This window comes from Phyllobates terribilis, unplaced genomic scaffold, assembly GCF_046119375.1.
Source record: "Phyllobates terribilis strain yellow unplaced genomic scaffold, ASM4611937v1 Scaffold_12__6_contigs__length_324123572, whole genome shotgun sequence".
Lineage (NCBI taxonomy): Eukaryota > Metazoa > Chordata > Amphibia > Anura > Dendrobatidae > Phyllobates > Phyllobates terribilis.
Window position 1 is genome coordinate 272,860,713 of NW_027362772.1, and position 27,472 is coordinate 272,888,184.

The following is a 27,472-nucleotide window of genomic DNA, read 5'->3' on the forward strand; positions in this document are numbered from 1 at the left end:
TAGCGTCGGCGTCCCTGCCCTCTGCTAGGCAGGGACGCTGTTCCCCTCACCTCTCCGCTCCGAGCCCGGCGTCCTCCTCCCGCTCTGCTGGCAGCGCACGCTCCTTCCCGGCCACGGTGCTTAGGGCACGCGCGCGCGCGCTCCCCCCCTCTTGAAGGGGCCGTGCGCGCCGCCCTAAGGAGTCCCCGGCCAATGGCCGGAGGACTTCACCATATATAAGGCACCTCCTCCAAAATGGAGGTGCCCGAGCAATGTTGGTGCACTGTTCACTACTTTGCTTCAGCCCTCAGGTCCCGTTTCCAGTTACCTGCCAGTTTCCTGCCAGATTGCTGTCTGATTCCTGCCTGTTATCCGCTTACCTGCTTGCTAGCCTGAGGTCCGACGGTCTGCCTTCCGACACCTGTCAGTCTGTCTATGGATCAGCTTGCCCGCTCACCTGGGAGCGCTCACCTGATACCTGCCTGCTAGCCTACCTGGAGGTTCTGCCGTCACGTGCTGTGACCACCTGCCAGTCCAGAGACTCTTGCCCGCTCACCTGGGAGCGCTCATCTGCTACCTGTCTGCTAGCCTACCTGGAGGCTCCGCCGTCACGTGCTGTGACCACCTGCCAGTCCAGAGACTCTTGCCCGCTCACCTGGGAGCGCTCATCTGCTACCTGTCTGTTAGCCTACCTGGAGGCTTCGCCGTCACATGCTGTGACCACCTGCTTATCCAGAGACTCTCGCCTGCTCACCTGGGAGCACACATCTGCCATCTGCCTGCTAGCCTACCTGGAGGCTCAGCCGTCACAGGTCGTACCTACCCTTTACCCAGAGACTGTCCCGGTCACTTGCCATGACCTTCTGCCCGTTCACCCAGAGACTGCCCCGGTCACTTGCCGTGACCTCCTGCCCGTTCACCCAGAGACTGTCCCGGTCACTTGCCGTGACCTCCTGCCCGTTCACCCAGAGACTGCCCCGGTCACTTGCTGTGACCTCCTGCCCGTTTACCCAGAGACTGTCCCGGTCACCTGCTGTGACTACCTGCCTGTCTTCCCTGGTCGCCACCCGCTTCCTTACAAGGACCGCCCCCTTGTATAAGTTGCTCAGAGTTTCCCCCTCCCAGACCCGTTACAGCGTGAAGAATCTCTTCTTTCAAATTGCGGGTTGTAGGAGAGAGCCATAGAAAGGATCCCCTTCATTCTCTGGACATTCTCTTCAGAAATGACCTGGTTGGTTACAACGGTGACAGATTGGTTCCCTTAATCTTAAACTCGGTCCTTTGTACATTTGTGGAGGACCCATCCATCGTGGGGGTGAGCGGTATAGTTGTTGTGGGTATCCTGGGAATATGGCAACTGTTCTTGTTGATTATCTGCAGGTTGATAAACTAGAGCAGCTGGAGCAGGAGCAGGAACAGGAGTCGGTGTAGGTGCTGTAGCAGGCTCTGGAGCAGGCTCTGGAACAGGCCTTGGTACAGCATTCAATTGTTTCTCTATAGCTTTAGCAATGAGGATTACCTTTCGCGGGGACATGTCCACATATTCTGGTCTGGAGTCTGTAAACTTCGCTGAGATTTCCTCTCTGAGTCCCCTAACATATGAAGTGATTAGCAGATTCTGTTGGATTAGCAGATTCTGTTGGATCCTCTGACCTTCATCGAACCCTTGATCCTTGAACAGAGTATAGATTCTGGTGTAAAATTTTTCGACATTCTCCCCCTGATTCTTGAGTACAGTCCGATACACTGGTAGATGAGTCTGTGAGCCGCTCCTTAGCCCATTGCTGAAGTTGTTGACAAAAAGCTCCTCCTGATTGGTAAGTCTCCTTGTCTGTCACTTGGCTGTCATTCAGAGCTACTTGAATTATTGGCCAGAAGGCATCTCCCTCTTTAATGCTAGTGATTTCATGAAGATCTTTCCAAGTGGCTGAATAAGTTTGTTGAATTTGTATGATTCTTCTGTAGAACGCCATAGGGTGTTTGTCTGGGTCAGGTAGTTGACTAATCACTTGATTAACTTGCGAGGGTGTGAATGCCACATATCTATTATGGTGATCTGGCACTGGAGATTCTGACTGAGAAGATGTTGAGGGAGATACCGGCAACACAGCAACAGGAGGTGGGCTTGTTGTCTAGGAAATAATTCATTTGGGTTATCTTCTGAGGTCATCTGGCGCTGAGTGGGTCTGATCTAGCTGTGGCACTTTCCACAGCTTGGGTGAGAATTTGAGATTTATGAGAGTCATTGCTGATTAGTCTTATCTCCTCCAATGTAGTTAGTCCTCTGTACTCCTGTATAGCTTGGACTATTGCTTGGGCACAGGCTTGCATAAGAAATCCATACATTCTAGAACTTATAGCAGGAAGAGCAATAGAAGTAAAGTTTCTTGTTCCAGCATAGTTCAGAATATTGTTGATTGTAGCTCTAAGTTGTGTCACACACTAATCATGATGATATTCATCATACACTGGACCTACTGCATGAATGATAAGCCTGCATGGTAATCTCCCTGGTCTGGTGGCTACCAGGTCTGTTTCCTCGGCTGGTCCTAAAGAATGTACAATGCTGTTACAGTCTTCCTGAATAGCATTACCTCCGGTTTGCACAATAGTCTTAGCAACAACCCATTATCTTCCAGTTTTCCCGTTTTCACAAATTGCTGCATTCAACATCTAATACTGTAATCTACACCCCCCCCCCCCCCGGTACAGCCCACACAATGACATTACTTTTTTGGTTTTCTCTACATATTTCTTTCCTTCTCTTCTAGCAACTATATCTTTGGGGTTTTGTCGCTCCTGATCGAGCGACCCCTGCGACACAAACAATGTCTTTAGTTTTTCCATGATTTTGGCTCCAGGCATTCCGTCCCCTTAGACTTATGATCAGACCAGGCAGCTGATACACATGTAGAATTGTAACAGGTCCTTGCACTCCCTACCAAGCACTGAATTGATTCTTTTACGACTTAATGAAGCACTGAACACCCTGAGCACCCGCGTCCTAGTGACGTCTTAATATACGGCTTAATGATGCAGTTGACTCCCCGCGTATTCCACGTCTTAATAGAGGATTGGTTGACCCCCGCATGCCAGCGCCCTAATGGCATCTTAATACATGACTTATCAGCAACGTTACTCCCCACGTGCCCACGTTCTAAACAAAGAAATTTTCCTAAATTCTCAAGTGTATACTTGTACGCCCCTGCGTACAAAGATCGTTGTAATGGGACGGAACACCTCAGAAACCACAGAGCAGCAGTTAGCCAGGAGCGACTACACACCAGAGTTCTTGGAATCACACAGCGGGGACCCACCCAGGCGCACGGGGCTGTCCCTAAGGGCCAATCTAGACACCACAAACGCACCACAGACTGCTCAAAATACGAATAAGCACTACGGATTCATTAAATTTGCTGACTTACCGTATTCAGTGATGAGAGTTGATCAGGCTCTCGCGTTGAGCAGTCCCGGCTCGTCCGTAGGTGGTCCGGTGATGGGCACCGCAAGAACTAGAGTCCCCTTGAGTGTGATCCGAGTCACGGCACCATTTGTGGTGGTTTCACCAATTTAAGATACACCAGGTAACTGCTCTCCTCCAAATTAAAGATGTCCGAGTGCATGCAAAGAAGCTAATTAACCAAATTTGCTAATCTGGTTGAAAAACTTTATTGAGAGACTGAACCACGCAAAATGGCATACTTTATTACGTAGACATGGGGTTATATAGTGTTCTACTTCTAGGTGGGATTAGTAAAATTCATTGCTTTTTCTGATAACTTGACACACTGCAATTTGCTCATCCATGTATCTCTTGGCCTCAGTAACGCCTTAGGAATTCTGATGGGAGGGGTGAGTTCATCTCTCAGCACCATCTTTGCCAACTCGACATGAATCTCTCTGTTATCAGCCATGCACATGTGACGCCTCAATTCTTGAAAGAGCAGTTTTAGTTTTGAGTTTACCCTGGGTGTTGGGGGACTCGGTGTTGGGCCCTGTGATGGAGAGGTGGGATGCAGCCGTGGCCCGGGCCCGACCCGTGCTCAGGGCCGTCACATGAAAAGGAAGATGTTGTGGGCTCGTCCGGGTTGAGTGGCTTATTTAACGACTACGCCACCTGTGGTGCCTGGTGAAGGGCCACCAGCGCCGCTACAGTCCTCCGAGGCCTAGTGTCGTGCCGGTCAAAGTTCTCACTGCTCCCCACAGGCGGAGCAAGGCCTCAGGGCAGGCAAACAGGATGGAGGGGGGGAGTAGTAGTGCGGGGAGTACGGGCACCGCGTCGCATGGTATGGCGCATAATGAACAGTCCGGAGGCCATAGGGGTGAACTTCCAAGGCTTTACTCACTTAGAGATGACAGCGGGAAGGTGACTCCCTGCTCCCCGCGGAGTCCTGTGGCCACCAGGGACGGGGGTCCGACTACCTCCGAGAAAGTCCAGTGTTCGGTAGCGACCCTAGACCAGAGTGTTCCTGCACTACAGACTTCACCCTTTTCCGTCTGTGCGTGTGTGGATAGGCCGGGTCTCCCTCTGAGCTCCTCTCAGGACTAGGGCACGGGTGGCAATTCCTCTCCATCTGATGCCCGGTGGGATCCTCAGGGCCTAACCGGGCTTTCCCGTCCAGGACATGGAGTACAAGGTCGGGTGTCGGGGGCCGGTACACCTCTTGCAGCCGGAATCCCTCTAAATAGATCAGGTAGGCGAGGACAGGTGGCGTACTCCGCTCCGTCTGCATCCTCCCCGGGACTCATTTGCTGGGGAGCCAAACTCTAAAGCTCCCGGGCCTTCTTGATCCTGGTCCTTGGCCGGGTTGAGACATTCCTTGTCTGCAACCTACCTCTCGTCCCAAGGCCAGGGTACGAGGGCTGTGTCCCTTGCCGGTGCAGGCCCACACAGGATCTGCACTCCCGGAGGGAGGTCACATTACACACAGTAGTTGACAGCAACCAAGACCGCTTGACAGACAAAGACCGCCAGAGACCAAGATCAAAGATGGCTTTCTATTAAATATGAAATTTAAAGTGTAACTAACTTGTAAGTCCTCCACCTTCACCCACTAACTGGTTCCTACCACTTTGTGTTCCCCAGTTTCCCTGTAACCAGGGGAGCAGCACCTAGTGCATACTAGCTCCCTCTGGTGGAGAAGTGTGGTGTTGGATGCAAAAGGTTAGGTCACAACTATCACACTGGCCTTACCTCAGAGGAGGAACACTACACTCTATTTCAGAAGTGCAGCATTCCTGTGGCGGTCGAACCCTCAGGGGCGCCACACACATGCATACGTCATTCTCAGGAAATCATTTAGTTGTTCATGTCTACAATAAGAATAGAAACTATTAGTTATATATTCATTAACTATTAACATAATCCATGTGCATATACACATTTGCATACATGCATACACATAGTTTATTCCATCATCTCTATATTAATTCATACTGATAAGGTAATTTATTAAAAGAAACTAATTGATTTTCTATAATATATATATTTTACCTTGACAATACCACTTAGAATTATCACCAAAAAGTTCTATCTTCGTCTCATCAGATCAGAGAATCTTATTTCTCATAGTCTGGGAGTCCTTCATGTGTTTTTGAGCAAACTCTATGCGGCCTTTCATATGTCTACTGAGGAGAGGCTTCCTTTGGGCCACTCTGCCATAAAGGCCTGACTGGTGGAGGGCTGCAGTGATAGTTGACTTTCTGGTACTTTCTCCCATCTCCCTACTGCATCTCTGGAGCTCAGCCACAGTGATCTTGGGATTCTTCTTTACCTCTCTCACCAAGGCTCTTCTCCCACGATTGCTCAGTTTGGCTTGATGGCCAGGTCTAGGAAAACTTCTGGTGGTACCAAACTTCTTCCATTTAAGGATTATGGAGGCCACTGTGCTCTTAGGAACCTTGAGTACGGCAGAAATTTTTTTGCAACCTTGGCTAGATCTGTGCCTTGCCACAATTCTGTCTCTGAGCTCCTTGGGCAGTTCCTTTGAGCTCATGATTCTCATTTGTTCTGACATGCACTGTGAGCTGTGAGGTCTTATATAGACAGGTGTGTGCCATTCCAAATCAAGTCTTGTCAGTTTAATTAAACACAGCTGGACTCCAATGAAGGAGTAGAACCATCTCAAGGACAATCACAAGGAAATGGACAGCATGTGACTTATATATGAGTGTCTAAGCAAAGGGTCTGAATACTTATGACCATGTGATATTTCAGTTTTTCTTTTTTATTAAATTTGCAAAAATTTCTACATTTCTTGTTTTTTTTCAGTCAGGATAGGGTGCAGAGTGGACTTTAATGAGAAAAAAAATGAACTTTTTAGAATTTATCAAATGGCTGCAATGAAACAAACAGTGAAAAATGTAAAGGGATCTGAATACTTTCCGTACCCACTGTAGTTCCCGAGTGGATTTCCAAACTTTGTTTACTCTGAAACGCCTCAACTTTTCATTCCAGAGTTAATCATACTTGGTTGCAAGCACAAGGCAAGGGACTAAGTCATACTGCCCATAATTCAGGCTGCATGAATCTAATGACAGGTTCCCTTTAAACACTTATTCCATATGCCACCAATGATTTAAGAATAGTTTAATATTTTACTAAAATTATGTTAAATGCAGCTATTGGAGAATATTTTTATTTTTTTGACCTTTAATTATAGAGAACATCAATATCTGGGGTGTAAAGTTATCTAATTTGAACCGATCTATCTGTAGGTCAGAGCATGATGACTGTGATAGTAAAGGTAGCAGCGGGGCACCGGCCTCCTTTGGAGGACATTTCTGAAGATGCGCCTGTGGAATGTCAGCAGATGATTGACTTAATGAAGAGATGCTGGAACCAGGATGCTAATAAACGACCAAGTTTTTCTGGTATGTATTCCCTTGTTTTATGGCTAGTGGAGCATCTTATCCATGTATATACAGTACAGACCAAAAGTTTGGACACACCTTCTCATTTAAAGATTTTTCTGTATTTTCATGACTATAAAAATTGTACATTCACACTGAAGGCAACAAAACTATGAATTAACACATGTGGAATTATATAGTTAACAAAAAAGTGTGAAACAACTGAAAATATGTCTTATATTCTAGTTTCTTCAAGGTAGCCACCTTTTGTTTTGATGACTGTGTAGCACCCCAAGGGCTCGGCTGCTACAGGGGTATTGCACCTCAAACCAGAGGTGTGATATTCCACTCCCGGGTAAGGATGGAGTGTGGACCAGGACTCAGTAAGCTGCATGCACCACACACACCCCATTTCCGAGGGACAGCTCAACGGTGCTCCCACTAGACAGAAGTGCAGGCACGACAGCATCTGTCCCTGGCTGGAGTGGGGAGGGGGAGGAAAACCCAGTGGTGTAGGAGCAGATAGGGGTGGGTCTCTGGGCAAAGGTAGGAGCCCATTGGTTGATAGTCACCTGGGCTCACACATAGAGGGAGGTATATAAGGTGGGCACCATCTTAGAACAGTGTTCAGTCCGGGGAGTCTGTTCAGAGAGGAGTTCAGCCAGAGAGGGCTTACAGGGAGCTGTGGCTCAGTCTTGGCCCAGCTCCACGAGACAGGCCTGGAGTGGAGGCCAGAAACAGCAGAGAGAACAGGAACAGAAGAGAAAGGAAACAAGGAACAGCACATTAAGAGAGGCCCAGAGACACGAGAGAAGAAGGAACCTCATAGGCCCAGGAGATTGCGGGTGACGGGTTGGCAGAACAGGGTACCGGATCCCAAATTGGTGGAGGCGACTAATCCTCAGCCAAAGACCGGCGGTCGTGACTATATCTCGGTGCGACCCCTCACTACACCTACCAGGAAGGCACACCACATAGGGTCAGGGACGCAGAGATCAGCGTACCAAGAGAAGGCCCGAGGCAGCTGGACAAACGTAGAGTCACTGGTGGGGCACGGCCAGAGAAGGGAAGAGAAGGGAGCCCTGTGCCACGCTCTGGAATTGCCTGGGAGTTGGTCGAGCCCCTTGCCTGGTGGACGCAGCATGGCTTGGGCAGTCACCGCCGGTACCGAGGTGACTAGGACCAGTAAAGAACTGTGAGTAAAGCATTGGAAACTGCAACCACACGTCTCTGTGCTTCTTCGCCGCACCAGCACTACCAGTGCTGGGACGCTCGTGCACCATCACTCCCGTCATCCACACTAACTGCCCTGAGGCTATACTTCTCCCGTGGGGAGTCATCCCATTCTTAGCTGCACACATAACACCGGCCTCAGCGGTCTGCCTTGCAGCAGCGGCCCCCACTGACAGCAATCCACGGGTGGCGTAGTCGGACTATTATCTCACTAATAAGACTGCCACTGAATTGACCACCCTGGGCACGGACCGGGTCCACGCCACGGAGACTACAACCCCCAGCGATCCGGCTCCGGGTATTTCCCGCACACACGTGCACGCACAACACAGGCCCAGGGGGCGCGTCAACTGCTTTGCGCACACTTGGCATTCTCTTGATGAGCTTCAAGAGATAGTCACCGGAAATGGTCTTCCAACAATCTTGAAGGAGTTCCCAGAGATGCTTAGCACTTGTTGGCCCTTTTGCCTTCACTCTGCGGTCCAGCTCACCCCAAACCATCTCGATTGGGTTCAGGTCTGGTGACTGTGGAGGCCAGGTCATCTGGCGTAGCACCCCATCACTCTCCTTCTTGGTCAAATAGCCCTTACACAGCCTGGAGGTGTGTTTGATGTCATTGTCCTGTTGAAAAATTAATGATGGTACAACTAAACACAAACCGGATGGAATAGCATGCCGCTGCAAGATGCTGTGGTAGCCATGCTGGTTCAGTATGCCTTCAATTTTGAATAAATCCCCAACAGTGTCACCAGTAAAGCACCCCCACACCATCACACTTCCTCTTCCATGCTTCACGGTGGGAACCAAGCATGTAGAGTCCATCCGTTCACATTTTCTTCTTCGCCCAAAGACACTGTGGTTGGAACCAAAAATCTCAAATTTGGACTCATCAGACGAAAGCAGATTTCCACTGGTCTAATGTCCATTCCTTGTGTTCTTTAGCCCAAACAAGTCTCTTCTGCTTGTTGCCTGTCCTTAGCAGTGGTTTCCTAGCAGCTATTTTACCATGAAGGCCTGCTGCACAAAGTCTCCTCTTAACAGTTGTTGAAGAGATGTGTCTGCTGCTAGAACTCTGTGTGGCATTGACCTGGTCTCTAATCTGAGCTGCTGTTAACCTGCGATTTCTGAGGCTGGTGACTCGGATAAACTTAGCCTCCGAAGCAGAGGTGACTCTTGGTCTTCCTTTCCTGGGGCGGTCCTCATGTGAGCCAGTTTCTTTGTAGCGCTTCATGGTTTTTGCAACTTCACTTGGGGACACTTTCAAAGTTTTCCCAATTTTTCGCACTGGCTGACCTTCATTTCTTAAAGTAATGATGACCACTCGTTTTTCTTTACTTAGAATTTGTATTATGGCAAGAAAAAAGCAGCTAACAGTCTCTTCAGTAGGACTATCAGCTGTGCTTCCACCAAACTTCTGCACAACACAACTGATGGTCCCAACCCTATTTATAAGGCAAGAAATCCCACTTATTAAACCTGACAGGGCACACCTGTGAAGTGAAAACCATTTCCGGTGACTACCTCTTGAAGCTCATCAAGAGAATGCCAAGAGTGTGCAAAGCAGTCATCAAAGCAAAAGGTGGCTACTTTGAAGAACCTAGAATATAAGACATATTTTCAGTTGTTTCTCACTTTTTTGTTAAGTATATAATTCCACATGTGTAAATTCATAGTTTTGATGCCTTCAGTGTGAATGTACAATTTTCATTTTCATGAAAATGCAGAAAAATCTTTAAATGAGAAGGTGTGTCCAAGCTTTTGGTCTGTACTGTATGTGGTTAACCATAAATTAACATGGATTTCCCTACTGATAATACACATGTGATCAAACTTTCTGCAAATTTTCTAAGGGCTTCAATTTGTCACTAATCAAATTTTTTGCATAATCCTAGTCATTGGGTGACTACATACAGATATATTTGGGATAAACATTTCCCGGCAGAGTATTACAACATTGTTTCTTTCAACTAGGGTAGAAAGTCGATAGAATTGTTTGGTGTTTGTTTATTGATCAATTTTGTTTTTAGTATCCGCTATAACAGTAGTCTGGTTCTGTAGTCTAAAGTGCCCCCTTTAAAGCACCACTCTAGAAGTGGTGCTTCTAATTTAAGGTCCCTGCCCCCAATCCTATACTCAACCTCAGGAGTAGTGTTGAGCATTCCGATACTGTAATATCAGGTATCGGCCAATATTCGCGGTATCGGAGTTCCGATACTGAGTTCCGATATTTTTACAATATCGGATGCCGGAATCGGAAGTTCCCATAATGCCTGCGCTCTGCAGTGTCTCTGAAGGATGACAAGCTGGATGGCAGCGCTCAGCTGCGATCCAGCCTGTCATCTCAATGCCATCCCAGCGTGGGAGAATTCTCCTGATTGTTTAAAAGCCGACGGCTTTTTACCGCCCGCCGGCTTTTAAACAATCACTCAGCCCCATACTCGATTCCCCGATGCCTCCCTCCCCGATCCTCTGCTCCCCTCGCCACCTCCCATCCTGATCGTAAGTTAGGACCGGGCGGGGAGCGCAGCACCATGGAGCGGGGAGCGAAGGACCCGGGCGGGGAAGCCGGCAATGAAAAGACTTCACCGCCGGCTTTCCTGTTCTGTGCTGCTCTTTCCCGCCGGTTATTTCAAATGAACAGCTGAGGTATCAGGTGATGCTGATCAGCTGTTCATTTGAAGTCGCCGCGGTGCCCTCAGAGGGTTCATGTGAGTTCATGCTTCACTGCATTGCATGAACTCACATGAACTTTCCCACGTCCGCACAGGTCAGCCTCACCTCCCAGACCATCAGCCTGTCATGATTGGTTTGTTCGTGCAGGCAGACATAGGCCGATGTGACACTACTACTCCCATCGGCCTATGTCTGTCCCCCGTCCACTCGTGCCAGCAGGATCAGCTCGATGGGAGCAGTAGTTCCCATCAGCCTGATCCTGCTATTTAAATTGCCCTACTGTGTCCCCAATAAATTTTAAATATATTTCATTGGTGGCCAGTGGTTACCTAAAATAAATTAGTTTATACATTACCTGTCCCCGCCGATCGCCACCTAAAATAAAGTAAAAAATAAAAAACTACACCTATACTCACCTAGACACCTAATTCCCCGAAGCCATCGATCTCCTGTAATAAAATATAAAATAATAAATCACAACCTTATCCTTACCCCTCCGTAGTAGTCCACGAGTGTCCCACGATGATCTCCAGTTTAGAGCAGCCACATAGAATGTGACTGCTCTAAACCGCTGCCGCCGCTAGAATGACGGGGCCGTAAAGCAGCCCCGTCATTGCATAAGCGGGTTCGCCGGAGTTCAGGCAGCGCTGCTCCGTTTAGCTCCTTTACGGCCCTGCTGTACCGTGAGAAATTTCCACGGTACAGCAGTGCCGTAAAGGAGGTCTCCGGAGCTGCGCTGACTGAATGCACTCCGGTGACCTCAGTCAGGGCTCACGCTGCCGGGAGCAGACGTGTTCCCGGCAGTGTGAGCTTACAGCAGCCATGCACAGCTGTCACCATCTCCAGATGTGACAGCTGTGCATGGGAGATCAGCGCAGGAACGTGGACAGGTAACTATTTTTTTTTTGTAAACTAAGAATTAAATAAAATGGTGTGTTTTATTTCAAATAAATTATTTTTTTCTGGGTGTAGTGTGTGTTTTTTCTTTTTAACACTTTGTAGGTTAGTAATGGGGGTGTCTTATAGACGCCCATCATTACTAACCTGGGCTTCATGGCAGCTGGCGCTGACATCAACCCCAGCCCTATTACCCCACTGCCACCGCACCAGGGCAGCGTGGAAGAGCGAGGATAAGTGCCAGAATTGGCGCATCCTATGGATGCGCCATTTCTGGGGCGGCTGACGGCTGGTGTTTCTAGCCTGAGAGGGGGCCAATATTCATGGCACCCTTCCTGGGCTATTAATATCAGCCCCCAGCTGTCGGCCTAGCCTTTGCTAGCTATTAAAATAGGGGGGACCCCACGTCATTTTTTGGGGGGGGTCTCCCATTTTAATAGCTAGTAAAGGCTAGGTATTCAGCTGGGGGCTGATATTAGTAGCCTGGGAAGCTCCGTGGGTATTACCCCCTTCCCAGGCTTCAAACATCTGCCCCAGCTGTCTGCTTAACCTCCGCTAGAGACTAAAATTATGGGGGATCCCACGCCAATTTTTTTTTTAATAAATCCTTTATTTTAACACTAAATGACACTTGAGCGGTTAATAAAGATGCAGTCCCTAAATTATTATTTATTTTTTAATTAATTTTTCCCAAAAATTTTGACGTGGGCTTTGCCATATTTTTGTATGCCAGCCAGGTACAGAATCCAGGAACGGGCTGCCCCCAACTCCCAGCTGCCTATTTGTACCTGGCCGGACATAACAATATAGGGAAGCCCTTTTTCTATTATTTCATGAATTTCATGAAATAAGTTTAAAAAAAAAAATACGTGGGGCTTCACCCTATTTTTGTGTCCAGCCAGGTACAACTAAGCAGCTGGGGGCTGGAATCCACAGCGCAGGGTGGCCCAAGCTTTGTGGGCCCCCCGTGCTGCAAACTGCAGTCTGCAGCCACCCCAGAAAATGTTGCGTTCATAGAAGCGCCATCTTCTGGCGCTGTATCCAGCTCATCCAGGGCCCTGGTGCGGTGGCTCACTGGGTAATAAAGGGGTTAGGGCCAACTTTGTATTATCCGCTGGCCCTAAGCCCGAAATTCATGGGGTCACGTCAATATTAGACATGACCACCATGAATTTCTAGTAAAGTATTTAAAAAAAACACAACACCCAGAATAAAGTCCTTTAATTGAAATAAACACACAATTCTTTATTGCTCTAAATTAAACTCTACTTACCGTCACGCCCATTCCAGCTGAAGCCAACGATCTCCTGCAATAAAAGTAAAATAATAAAGCAACATCATCCTTACCTTTCCATGGTTCCCAGGACAGCTTCAGCTCTGCTACATTCACATGACAGGCTGGATCGCAACAGAAAGCTGCCATCCAGCCTGTCATCCCGCAGACACTGAGAAGCGCAGGCATGCTTGCGCTCCTCAGTGTCTGGCTGTGATGGCATCCCGATGAGCCGACAATGAACTCAGCTCACCTCATGCACGTCACTGACAGCGTGGGAGAATTCTCCTGCGCATGCGGTGAGCGTGAGAGACTTGGCTCATCTGGATGCCGTCACAGCCTGACTCTGAGGAGCGCAAGCATGCCTGCGCTTCCCAGTGTCTGCGGGATGACACGCTGGATGGCAGCTTTCTGCTGCGATCCAGCCTGTCATCTCTATGTAGCAGAGTTGGAGCGGTCCTGGGAACCATCGAAAGGTAAGGATGATGTTGGTTTATTATTTTTCTTTTATTGCAGGAGATCGTTGGCTTCAGCTGGAATGGGCGTGATGGTAGGTATGGTTTAATTTAGAACAATAAAGAATTGTGTGTTTATTTCAATTAAAGGACTTTATTCTGGGTGTTGTGTTTTTTTTAAATACTTTACTAGAAATTCATGGCGGTCTTGTCTAATATTGGCGTGACCCCATGAATTTCGGGCTTAGGGCCAGCGGATAATGCCAAGCTGGCCCTAACCCCTTTATTACCCAGTGAGCCACCGCACCAGGGCCCTGGATAAGTTGGGTACAGCGCCAGAAGATGGCACTTCTATGAACGCGCCATTTTCCGGGGTGGCTGCGGACTGCAATTTGCAGAGGGGGGGGGGAGGGCAGAAAGCTTGGGCCTCCCTGCGCTGCAGATTCCAGCCCCCAGCTGCCTAGTTGTACCTGGCTGGACACAAAATAGGGCGAAGCCCCACGTATTTTTTTTTTAAATTATTTCATGAAATTCATGAAATAATTAAGAAAAAAAGGGCTTCCCTATATTGTTGTGTCTAACCAGGTACAAATAGGCAGCTGGTGGTTGGGGGCAGCCCGTTCCTGCCTGCTGTACCTGGCTGGACACAAATATAGTGCGAAGCCCCACGTCAATTTTTTTTTAATTATTTCAGGAAATTCATGAAATAATTAAAAAAAAATTGATGTGGGGCTTCGCCCTATATTTGTGTCCAGCCAGGTACAGCAGGCAGGAATGGGCTGCCCCCAACCACCAGCTGCCTATTTGTACCTGGCCGGACACAACAATATAGGGAAGCCCTTTTGTTTAATTATTTCATGAAATAATTTAAAAAAAATTGACGTGGGGCTTTGCACTATATTTGTGTCCAGCCAGGTACAGCAGGCAGGAACGGGCTGCCCCCAACCACCAGCTGGCTATTTGTACCTGGCCGGACACAACAATATAGGGAAGACCTTTTTTTCTTAATTATTTCATGAATTTCATGAAATAATTTAAAAAAAAAATACGTGGGGCTTCGCCCTATTGTTGTGTCCAGCCAGGTACATCTAGGCAGCTGGGGGCTGGAATCCACAGCTCAGGGAGGCCCAAGCTTTCTGGGGCCCCCCGCTGCAAATTGCAGTCCGCAGCCACCCCGGAAAATGGCACGTTCATAGAAGCGCCATCTTCTGGCGCTGTATCCAACTCATCCAGGGCCCTGGTGCGGTGGCTCACTGGGTAATAAAGGGGTTAGGGCCAGCTTGGCATTATCCGCTGGCCCTAAGCCCGAAATTCATGGGGTCACGCCAATATTAGACATGACCGCCATGAATTTCTAGTAAAGTATTTAAAAAAAACCACAAACACCCAGAATAAAGTCCTTTAATTGAAATAAACACACAATTCTTTATTGTTCTAAATTAAACCATACTTACCATTACGCCCATTCCAGCTGAAGCCAACGATCTCCTGCAATAAAAGAAAAATAATAAAGCAAATCATCCTTACCTTTCGATGGTTCCCAGGACAGCTCCAACTCTGCTACATCGAGTTGACAGGCTGGACCGCAGCAGAAAGCTGCCATCCAGCCTGTCATCCCGCAGACACTGAGAAGCGCAGGCATGCTTGCGCTCCTCAGTGTCAGGCTGTGACGGCATCCCGATGAGCCGAGTCTCTCACGCTCACCGCATGCGCAGGAGAATTCTCCCACGCTGTCAGTGACGTGCATGAGGTGAGCTGACTTCATTGTCGGCTCATCTGGATGCCGTCACAGCCAGACACTGAGGAGCGCAAGCATGCCTGCACTTCTCAGTGTCCGCGGGATGACAGGCTGGATGGCAGCTTTCTGCTGCGGTCCAGCCTGTCATCTCGATGTAGCAGAGCTGGAGCCGTCCTGGGAACCATGGAAAGGTAAGGATGATGTTGCTTTATTATTTTGCTTTTATTGCAGGAAATCGTTGGCTTCAGCTGGAATGGGCGTGATGGTAAGTATTGTTTAATTTAGAACAATAAAGAATTGTGTCTTTATTTCAATCAAAGGACTTTATTTTGGGTGTTTGTGTTTTTTTTTTAACTTTGACTATGGGGTTAGTAATGGGGGTGTCTTATAGACGCCTCTCCATTACTAACCTGGGCTTGATGTCAGCTGGCATTATAAGCTGACATCAACCCCAGCCCTATTACCCCACTGCCACCGCTACAGGGCAGTGGGAAGAGCGAGGCTAAGTGCCAGAATTGGTGCATTCTGTGGATGCGCCATTTCTGGGGCGGCTGACGGCTTGTGTTTCTAGCCTGGGAGGGGGCCAATATTCATGGCACCCTTCCTGGGCTATTAATATCAGCCCCCAGCTGTCGGCCTAGCCTTTGCTAGCTATTAAAATAGGGGGGGACCCCACATCATTTTTTTGGGGGGGTCCCCCATTTTAATAGCTAGTAAAGGCTAGGTATTCAGCTGGGGGCTGATATTAGTAGCCTGGGGAGCTCCTTGGGTATTACCCTCTTCCCAGGCTTCAAACATCTGCCCCAGCTGTCTGCTTAACCTCCGCTAGAGTCTAAAATTACGGGGAACCCCACGCCAATTTTTTTTTTTAATAAATCCTTTATTTTAACACTAAATGACAAGTACAGTAACCAACACTGTCACTGTACTTATTATATATGTGACTGACATGTTTCTATCTATCTAATCTCTGTGTGATGCTCTATTATTTCTGTTGTAAATTGTTGGGTACCGCTGCTGATTTGCCGGCCGGCTTTTTTAAAGAGACGGTGCATGAAAACACTAATATTTTTTTAAATAAATCCTTTACACTAAATGACAAGTACAGTAAGCAACACTGTCACTGTACTTCTTATATATGTGACTGACATGTTTCTATGTATCTAATCTATGTGTGATGCTCTATCTTTCTGTTATAAATTGTCGGGTACCGCTGCTGAATTGTCGGCCGGCTTTTTTAAAGAGATGGTGCATGAAAACACTAATATTTTTTTAAATAAATCCTTTACACTAAATGACAAGTACAGTTAGCAACACTGTCACTGTACTTCATATATATGTGACTGACATGTTTCTATCTATCTAATCTATGTGTGAAGCTCTATTCTTTGTGTTCTAAATTGTCGGGTACCGGAGTATGCCGCTGCTGAATTGCCGGCTTTTCATGTTTCACTGTGAGCACTGTTCCCATCGATTTGGGCAACCACCTCCCCCAATACATTCTACATTATTGTTAGTTGTTTTCTTTCATGTAAAATTAACCTACAAGGAAAGAAAGGATTTATTTTCATTCCGATATTTGTGTCCCATTGACTTGCATTGGTTTCCGGTATCGGAATCGGCGATATCCGATACTTTTTGGGTATCGGCCCGATCCAATCCGATCCGATATTTCCTGATATCGGAAGGTATCGCTCAACACTACTCAGGAGTCTTCACTTTTTTTCCGCGCCCCTCCAGTCCCGCTGCGTCATCTCCTGAAGACTGACGGAAGTGGCGCCGATAGAAGGGCAAGATGGCGGCTGATGATTATAATAGTAGGGTCAGGGACCTTAGATTAGAAGCACCCCTCCAGCAGAAAAATAAAAACAAAACGCTGCAGTGGTGCCTTAAGAGTAGTCTAGATGTGTAGTCTGGACCAACTCCTCCATTTGGTGTAGCCTGTATGGCCCACAGTTAAGAATTTGTGAACTCACTGCATCTTTCTCTCTACTTAGATATCATCGTTGAATCCCACATGTTACTCTGCTTAGTACAAAGTCCTCTCCCAGAACATGAAGCTTCTGTGCCCAAAGCTGAACAAGATCCTCCGAAGTCTTCAGCTGCAGTATTACGTAATGGTAACCGTGATGTACGTAAAATCATGAGGCCCCAATGAGTGCATATTAAGGTTAATCTTTTTCAACAAACTTTGAATCAAATCAATAGTACCAGCAATAAAAAAAAACAAATCTCATTGTATTAATCTTACCAAAAATATATGCTTCTTTCTCCTCTTATGAGCCATTTCTTCATTCCTTTCCCCTCCCGACCACCAAAAAAACAGCTAAACTAAGGCTCATTGAAGTCTATTGACAGGAAGAGGAGCAGAATCTGTGAAAGGGGCAATGAGACACACACAGAGGATGCTACTGTTTTATGGTATGGGTTTTATGTCACCCATAGCTGGATTCACAGCTACACTGCTCAGTACTGCTGTATAAAGTCGCAACTACGGTTGTAATTGCGATGCATTTCGGAGTGGAACCCACCGCTTCTTCAGGCATGGAGTATGTATAGGGAGAGTGCATAGGCAGAGACCTGCCAGTCTAAGGGAATGGGGTAGGGAGAAGCCACTGGGGATCTACCTTGGACTACTCATTGGTCGGATTTTCAAAGTATGCCTTCTCTGAAATGTTGTAGTGTTTCAAAGTACAACACCTATGGGTGCAATGATACAACCAATGTCTCATTCAAGCTGCTGTGGTTTGTGTAGAAGTAATCTCTGGCCAGGTTTTCTTTAAAGAGAGAGGTGATACCATAAGCCAAGGCAGTAATATCTCAGATCTTCTGGTCAAAATCTCAGCAATGGCATTGTGCTCATTCCCAGGCACTGACTAGTTTGTCAATGTGTGCCCACCACTGTTTGGCAGGAAGGATAACCTTGCATCAGGTTCATTATTGTTATGATATAGCTATTATTAAAATTAAATACGATGAAGACCAATAACTTGTTCATTATGTGTCATTATTACAGGACACCCAACAAGCACCATTTCAGAGTTCTTCATTCAGCGGTAAGATTCTTTTCCATTTGTATGTTATTGATAAACATAACCGCATCATTGAGAGGTGTAAGGGCTCGTTGATATCAGTGTATTTTTGGTTCATATCTGGAGGTGTCCAAACACCATGCGGACTTCATCCCACTTGTGCCTCTTGGGTATGAGGGCCATGAATCCTCTGAGCCTCATATAGTTACACCTTTTGCTAATAGTAATCGTATTTACTCTATATGAAATGATAATTATATGAAGGTTCAACCATTTATATTTTTATTGGGTCAGAACCAGTAAAATTACCCAATTGCCCCAATTCATCAAGAACGGCATTTTGTAGATCTGTGTTGATGAAGTATGATGCACACAATTCATTAAGAGGCATGCTCTTCTTAAGGTTAAGGTTTTCCTCTTATAAAGTAGGCCGCCACCATTAAGGCCTCTTTTACAGCATACTACAATGCTATAAAAAAAGTCATCAATCCCCTCTGCAGGTCCTAAAAAAGACCTTCTATTATACTCACAGACGGTGCAGTCCGATCCGATGGGCGTCTCGGGTCTTGATCCGGCACTTCCTCTCTGCTTACAATCGCTGTCCTCCTTTCCTATTCTGTGTGGGTGATGCATCCTATGTCATCGACACAGTGTCCCTCAATGCAATGACACTCTTGTGTAGGCATAATTCGTAATATTTAGCCATCATGCTCCAGTTGGGAGTCCCCCTGTCAGTCTGGGCATTGTGGCTTGTGATCGGACCGAGATCCATAGACATCTGCATGAGTTCTAAATCATTCACGACTGCAATAATGTAGCTAGTATGTGATTCATGGTGTCTGAGGTTCAGGCAGCATTAATTTGCTGCAAGGTTCCCTTTCAGAAATCACCCTAATGGTTTTCTGCTCAATGACGCAAACAATAATATAACATAAGGGATCTATATGTATGTGCCAATTGAAAGCAATACCTCAATGAATTAACCATTGGCTCTCATTTCAGTTACAGACAGTTTCATTGAGAGAATCCTACAAAGCAGCAATATTTCTTGGTCGGATGAAAATAATTTCACTTTGCTTCACTTTGCGGTGGCTGAAGGAAACTTTGAGAGGGTGAACCATTTTCTCAGCTTGAACGCTAACGTTAATAGCCGCACGGTGAGTGGATCCACGCCTCTCATATTGGCCGTACAAAGAAAGCTACCAGATATATGTGCTTGCCTAATAGAGAATGGAGCCGAGGTCAACATAACGGATGAAGACAGATGGTCACCTTTGCATTATGCAGCCCAAGGAGGAGATGATCGTATAGCTCGGTTACTCTTAGACCACGGGGCACGCGTTGATGCTTTGGAACGGGATAATTGGACGCCACTGCATTTGGCTTCCCAAAATGGTTTTGAAAATGTTGCCCGCGTTCTTTTCACACGGCAGTCCAACCCAAATAGTCAAGAAATAGATGGAAAAACTCCTCTCCATGTAGCTTCTTGCTATGGTCACTATAATATTGTCAAACTTTTAATTGGCCAAGGAGCTGATCCAGACGGCAAGCAAAAAAATCAAAGAACCCCCCTCCACATTTCTGCTGATCGAGGTTACTTTCGAGTGGTTCAACACTTGATACAGAAAGGAGCCGACCTGAACTCTGTTGATGAGAGTCACTATACACCTTTGCACATGGCGGCTGTGAAAGGCAAGAGCTTGATATGTAAACATCTCATAAAGCATGGTGCCCAGGTTAACCTGAAGACAAACCAGGGATGGACGCCTTTACACCTTGCAATATTCAAAGGACATGTTGAAATAGTACATTTACTCAAAGACAATGATGCAAAAGTAGATGCCGCTGGAGATATGGTATGGACTCCACTCCATTTGGCTGTTCGTTATGGTGATGACTCAATTGTTTCCCTTCTACTAGATATGGGAGCTGACCCAAATGTTGCTGAAATGTCTGGTTGGACACCCCTTCATTTTGCAGTTCAGAGAGGGTCTTTTTGTAGCGTCATTAAGCTAATTGAGAACAAAGCTGATGTAGATGCTCAAAACAGGTTTGGCTGGACATCATTACACGTGGCTGTCCTAAATGCTAATGCCGCTATTGTAAAGACTTTACTCCGGGCTAATGCCAAGCAGAACATAGAGGACACCAGTGGTTGTACCCCATTACAATTGGCACTAAGGAATCAAAAACACAGCATTATTTCTCTACTTGAAGGAGGACCAGATACTTCTTCCAACAGCTCAACTGAAGAGGATTTAAGTCCTTACCTTAATTTCCAGGAATAATTTTAAACCTGGTACCAATATGTTGTAAAGGAAGAAATTAAAGCTGTAATTGATTTCAAAATCAGGAGGTCTTAAAGAGGTTTTTCCATCTGAAAATGTTATTGCATATTATTAGGATATACCTACCATTTTCATCTATGGTATCCAATCTTTAGGACCTCCAAAAATACATTTTAAATGGTTGGTCTCATCTTGATCTTCAGGAGGGCACCGTTTTTCTGCATCCTGGCTTCCTGATTGCAGGGGGAAGTTGTGCTCCTGATTGACAGCTCAGACCAGAGGCATGGTTGTGCCTCTGCCCCTGTGCTTCTTTCTCTAAGGGCTTGCTCACACAAGAGATGATTCTCTCTTCCGAGAGAATTGGATCAATTATGGTAAGGACACTCTAATCATAGTTTGATCCGATTGTCAGTTTACTTTTATCCGATTCTCTTGTCCGAGAGAACCTTAGCACAGGTGTGGAGAAGATGGAGAACTTAATTTCTCCTTCTTCTCCATTGTCTGTGTCCATGTAAATCGTACTGCACTCTGGTGACATCAATGTGTAGTCCAATGTTTTACACTCGCACTTGAATGGGTGCACGTGATCTGATTTGTGGAGACAATCACGGTGTGCTGCGATTTTTTTCTCATGCCAAATTTGCATGAGAAAAAAACGCAGATCTGCATTGCCCCATAGTATAACCAAGTGATATCCAATAAAACATTGTATCGCAAGCGTCCGATGGATACGCTCGTGTGAACGAGTCCTAAAGCTGACAGAAGAAACTTTGCAGAATCGTTCTGCAGACCGGTATCTCCGGAAGCACAGATCTAGCAGGAATATGAGGAAATAGCCAAGTCTTTACAACAAATAAATCACTAAGAAATTAATCTATAACTAATGCAGTATTATGCTATGAAAAACAAATTCAAATAAAATGAAGAAAACTAAGAACCACAGACTATGAGGGTTAAATAATGATAACAATGTATATGATTGTAAAATATTCAAAACTTTTTGTAATATACTCAGCTAGAGGTCGTTATAGACCACAAAACATTTATATTAATTGCTAACAGCTATCTATGAAAATGTGTAGGAAATCCTGATATCTAATAAAGTTCTAAAAAAGTTAAAACACAAGTTTAAGTAGTCAGACCTATAGACTTTGATGGCATACAGATATTTTTTTTTGGTTCATTCTGTTTTAAAAAAATACAATGGCATGGTTCATTGGTTGGTATAGTATGACAATACTCTCCTCTAGAACTATTGCTGCTCGGAAGGATAAATCCTTTATATTGTGCCATATGGAGGAAATTTACTTTAGTTTTTGTGGAGTAAGACAGTGGAGTCAGAAGTGTTATTAAATTTCAACCAGGCAATTATTTATCTATATTGGGTATATATAATGCATGACAACAACTTTCCATGTCTTAGTGCCTATGGATGAATACTGATTAATGTAAGGGGCCATTAACATTGCATTTTGACCCTAAAATTCAAGTTGTTCTGCTTGAATCCCTGAAAAATGGGATTCAGATAGAGCCTTTGATAGAGCCATAGAATACAATGACACAATTGGAGTTCAAATGGACTCTGCTTTATTTTTCCAGCTCCTCGGACATAAAATTTTTCTTTATTGATACATGTTAAAAATTCCAAATAACATCTATATCGGCTTAGAACATTAAAAACACCAATGTGTTTCTGGTGCGTCAAGCACTAACTCATGACCATAACTAAGGGTGCTTGGCGTATCAGAAACGCATTGGTGTTTTTTACTGTTCTAGGCCGATATGGATGTTAATTGGAATTTTTAACATGTATCAATAAAGAAAAATTGTATGTCCGTGGAGCTGGATCTCTTCTCCTTGCTTTAATTTTCGAGTGTTTGGGCAGAAACACTATCCGTGCTCCAGACAGGACTGGAATCAGGCATTACTGGACTTGGTTTCTTCACGCTTTTTTTTTCCGACTCTATCTATCTTTTCCAATGAGCACAATAACGTAGCAGATTATTTTTATATATCTGTCTGGAGAAAATGAAAATGGAATCCATTTAAACTCCATTTGTTTCATCATACTCTATGGCTTTGTCAAGGGTTCTATCTGAATTGGATCCGATTTCTGTTTTTATGGATTCATGGTTGCTTAAAAAACAATGAAAAAGAGACGTATGTTGTGTTGCCCATAAGTTTGCCATAAAGCTGTTCATTGCTTTTTATACAGCCCTCTGTAGGTTATTCTTCAGCAATGCACCTTAATATATTTATACTTTTTTACTTTTCTGTCCTTATAATATAATATGCTCTATAGCCCCCTTTGGTATTTCTTTAGCCCTTTATTGAGCTACTCTGTTTTTTTATTATTCATTTTTTTGTGTTTTACATACTAGTAAAGATTGTGATTTGGAGACATTTTTGCAGCACCTTTTCTATGGGTTTAACTGTAGGTGTAATGTGTCGTGTCTCAATAATTTTGCCCATATAGTGTATAGTACACCTGAAGTTGTACAATAACTTTGCTTGTGCAGTTCATATTCTGTTCCTTTATTTCCTTTAAACCTATCTAATAGTTAGATAATAACATGTGGATCATTTCAGTTCTGTTCATGGGGACCACCACGTATCCAGACAAAGGGGCGCTATAATATCTGGTCAAAATGGAGCAATGGCCTTGCGTGTGCCTTACTCCTCTGTTCATTCTCCATAGGACTGCCAAAGACAGCAGAGTACAGTCTCGTGAATGAAGTGGGGGCGTACATGCATGACCAGTTCTCCCTGCTAATGTGCCAGTGTTCATGGGAATGGTGGGGGTTGCAGCTGTTGGACCACCAAAGAACACATAGCCCTATGAGGCACTCTTGTCCATAGCACTTGTAGCGGTGTCCAAATAACACCGCAAGGCAGGATTCAAGTATGGCACAGCAGACGAGAAGGCAGAAACAAAACACCGGCTTTATTGTGTATGACGGGATTATATGCTGGGAGATAAGAAAAACAGTATTTTTAATGATAATATTGATAACATGAATATAGGAAGAAACAGCTGAAGCGAGTCACAGAACTATGCTCTTGCTATGTCAACGAAACCTTAATACAAACAGTACAATTCAAGTTTCACAAGCTACTCTAGGCTAATTCTCTATCTGTAGTTCCACTAATCGGGCCACGCTGCTACAGCATCCTAACTAAAGAAAACTACGCTAAACACAGTTCACCACCCATGAGTCACTCACAATTGTGCAGGTCAGGAACAGAAAGACAGCTGCTTGTTTCGGTTGTAGCTAAGGTCGAATGAGTTGCGCTTGAGTTCTTTCTCCTGTATATTGGATATCTTTCCCTCTGCAAGTAGGCAAGTCTTATTTCGCTTTCAATGATGAGAGGTGGCTGGCACTCTGTGTTGTCTGTTACCTCAGGTCACCAATCTTCAGGGAAGCTGTTCTACAGAAGAGATGAAGTCCTCTACTTCTGGACACGGTCCTGTCAACAAATCTTGCAACAGTCCATACTTTTATCTTTCCAGGAAATATCAGTTCCTTTTTTAGTCTCTCCTTATCAGGGAACCGTCAGAAGTCTCTCTGTTACCTCAGACACACATGAGGTCTCTAATTCCTGGTTCATCTCCCTCTCTCAGCACACACCAAAAACAACAGGAGGGGGAGGCGACTAGTCCAAAAGCAAAACCCAGAGGGGAGCATGGTCTCTTAAAGCCACAGTGTCATTCAATTTCCAGTAAGGGCTGACCCCCCTACACAATTAGAATAGAGGCTGGCACAACTAAAAATCATATAGAGGTTTAGTTTTCCCCAAACCAAGCACATAAAAGTGCTTGTCCACCACTAGGACAACACTTTCTCACTCTACATGTTTGCCCCCGTTAAAATAAAAACACCCATACTCACCTCCCATACTGGCGGCATTCCAGCAATGTCAACAAGACCGTTCCCGGGGCTCACATGAGGTTGTTATGTCACCTGAGCCTAGCGCCCAACCAGAGCCAGCGTTACTGTCTCCTTTGCGTGTATAAGTAATCAAGAGAACGTTAGGGCTGTGTCTGGCTGATTACATCTTCTTGATTACTCATAAGTCCAAAGGTGGGGGCAGTGATGCTGGCTCTGATTGGGCACAGGTTTTGCACCCAATCAGACAACCTCACATGAGCCCCGGGAACAGGCGTGCTGACACCGCTGGAACGACGCCAGTCTGGGAAGTGAGTATGGGTGTTTTTATTTTAATGGGGGCAAACATTTAGAGTGACAAGGGGTTGTCCAAGTAGTGGACAACTAGAGATGAGCGAATCCAAACTGTAAAGTTCGGGGTTTGTACCGGACACTCAGTGTCAGGTGCAAACCCGGAGCACATTCTTCTCCCGGAAGTCTGTTTTAGTATTTGGAGGAGAGAGCGGGAGAAGAGAGGGAGAGTGAGGAAGAGAGGGAGAGTGGGAGGGAGAGAAGGAGAGAGAGAGCGGGAGAGAGACGGACAGAGAGGGAGAGAGTGAGAGGGAGACAGTGAGAGAGAGGGAGAGTGTGAGAGAGAGGGAGAGAGAGGGAGAGTGTGAGAGAGAGGGAGAGAGAGGGAGAGAGAGGGGGAGAGAGAGGGAGAGAGTGAGAGAGAGTGATAGAGAGTAAGAGAGAGTGAGAGAAAGGGAGAAAGAGTGAGAGCAAGGGAGAGAGAGGGAAAGAGAGAGAGAGAGTGGGAGAGAGACAGGGAGAGAGGGAGAAAGAGGGAGAGAGAGGGATAGAGAATGAGAGAGATTGAGAGAGAGGGAGAGACAGTGAGAGAGAGGGAGAGAGGGGGAGAGAGATAGAGAGGGAGGGAAAGAGAGAGAGAGTGGGAGAGAGACAGTGAGAAAGAGGGAGAGAGAATGAGAGAGATTGAGAGAGAGGGAGAGACTGAGAAAGAGGGAGAGAGGGGGAGAGAGATGGAGAGGGAGGGAAAGAGAGAGAGAGTGGGAGAGAGACAGGGAGAAAGAGGGAAATAGAGGGAGAGAGAATGAGAGAGATTGAGAGAGCGGGAGAGACAGTAAGAGAGAGGGAGAGAGGGGGAGAGAGATGGAGAGGGAAGGAGATGGAAGGAGAGGGCTAGGGAAGAAGAGGGTGAGGGAGGGAGAGACAGGGAGAGACAGGGAGAGAGAGGGAGAGAGAAGGAAAGAGAGGGAGAGAGAGGGAGAGAGAGAGAAGGAGAGAGAGGGAGAGAGAGGGAGAGAGAGAGAAGGAGAGAGAGGGAGAGAAAGGAAGAGGGAGGGAGAGGGAGAGTTCAGGTTCTGGTTAAAGTTCAGGTACAGTTCTGGTATCCGAACTTAACTTTGGATTAAAGTTTTGTCGAACCCGACGAACCAGAACTTCCACAGGTTCGCTCATCCCTATAGGCAAACCCCTTTAACAATTCAAGGAAAATAGCAGCGAGCATTAAATTAACTTGTACATGCTGAAAGGAAAAGCAGAGTGAGAAAAATGGAAACGAGATCTAAGTAAATCGAAATTGCAGAAATATTTTTGGACAGAACATGCAACGACAAGCACAAAGTAGGTAAAAAAAATAATTCACCCTATCATATGGATACTTGTGGGTACAGACAATAATAATCTTCCGTCTAGATTATGTACCATCAAGCTGTGTTCTAATAGTTTACGTCTTTGTTCTCGTCTTTGCATGTGATAGCCAATAAAGGTTTTGCATTTATGATTAGAGAGAGCTCATTTGCATTTTTCCCCGCACCGCTTTCCTCTTCTGCTTGTATAAGTCAATATGTTGCTCACTTGCCATTTTCTCTGTACATATTGCATGCAGTAGGAAATAAATCACCGTTGCCTATTCCTGCACTACAGTATTCCTCAGCATGCGATCAAACTGATTTCAATGTCATCTTTAGGGACCAAGAATTACAAACATTAGCACCGGTACTCCCTGTTACCAAAGTAACCTTCTTATCCTGTTTAAGGGTTTCGCCAAGGTTAAAAATAAAAGTTTTTTTTTCCTGCCAGCAACATTGTCACATGGGGTCATGGACAGAGTCTATTATTACCTATTATTTAAATCAGGGTTTATGTTACATGAATTTATTTTTTTACATTTTTAACATGTTTTTTTAATTGTCCATATCACTATTTATATAAAAAAAAATTATAATCTTGCAATTTAGTCACTAAGCATAATGCAAGACTCAAGATTCTTGTTCTGTACATATGACTGTTCAGCTGTCTCATTCTTATAAAACATTGCAACAGTGAAAAGTAACACCTCTATATACAGTAGATAACACAGGAACCATCATTCACAAGAGGTGATGTCACAGCTCACCTCCTCCTCCTGTACAATGACTGATAACACCTCTATATACAGTAGATAACACAGGAACCATCATTCACAAGAGGTGATGTCACAGCTCACCTCCTCCTCCTGTACAATGACTGATAACACCTCTATGTACAGTAGATAACACAAGAACCATCATTCACAAGAGGTGATGTCACAGCTCACCTCCTCCTCCTGTACAATGACTGATAACACCTCTATATACAGTAGATAACACAGGAACCACCATTCAGAAGAGGTGATGTCACAGCTCACCTCCTCCTCCTGTACAATGACTGATAACACCTCTATATACAGTAGATAACACAGGAACCACCATTCAGAAGAGGTGATGTCACAGCTCACCTCCTCCTCCTGTACAATGACTGATAACACCTCTATATACAGTAGATAGTACAGGAACCATCATTCACAATATAATAATAATAATAATAATAATAATAGTTTATTTTTTATAGGTGATGTCACAGCTCACCTCCTCCTGTACAATGACTGATAACACCTCTATATACAGTAGATAACACAGGATCCACCATTCACCATAGGTGATGTCACAGCTCACCTCCTACTCCTGTACAATGACTGATAACACCTCTATATACAGTAGATAACACAGGAACCATCATTCACAAGAGGTGATGTCACAGCTCACCTCCTCCTCCTGTATAGTGTTGAGCGAGCACTAAAATGCTCGGGTGCTCGAAGCTCGGGTCGAGCTCGCCGTGATACTCGGGTGCTCGACCCGAGCA

At 45.6% G+C, this 27,472-nt stretch overlaps 1 protein-coding gene across 1 annotated transcript in view; it reads left to right on the forward strand.

Annotated features, from left to right (window-relative positions):
* ANKK1 (ankyrin repeat and kinase domain containing 1) overlaps positions 1-22,023 on the forward strand; it is a 119,211-nt gene extending 97,188 nt beyond the window's left edge. The window contains exons 5-8 of the mRNA XM_073656993.1: positions 6,697-6,852; positions 17,098-17,231; positions 18,117-18,156; positions 19,135-22,023. Coding sequence (XP_073513094.1) covers positions 6,697-6,852; positions 17,098-17,231; positions 18,117-18,156; positions 19,135-20,420 — 1,616 coding nt within the window. The 3' untranslated portion in view covers positions 20,421-22,023. The remainder of the gene's footprint in view (positions 1-6,696; positions 6,853-17,097; positions 17,232-18,116; positions 18,157-19,134) is intronic.
* The last annotated feature ends 5,449 nt before the right edge of the window (positions 22,024-27,472 follow it).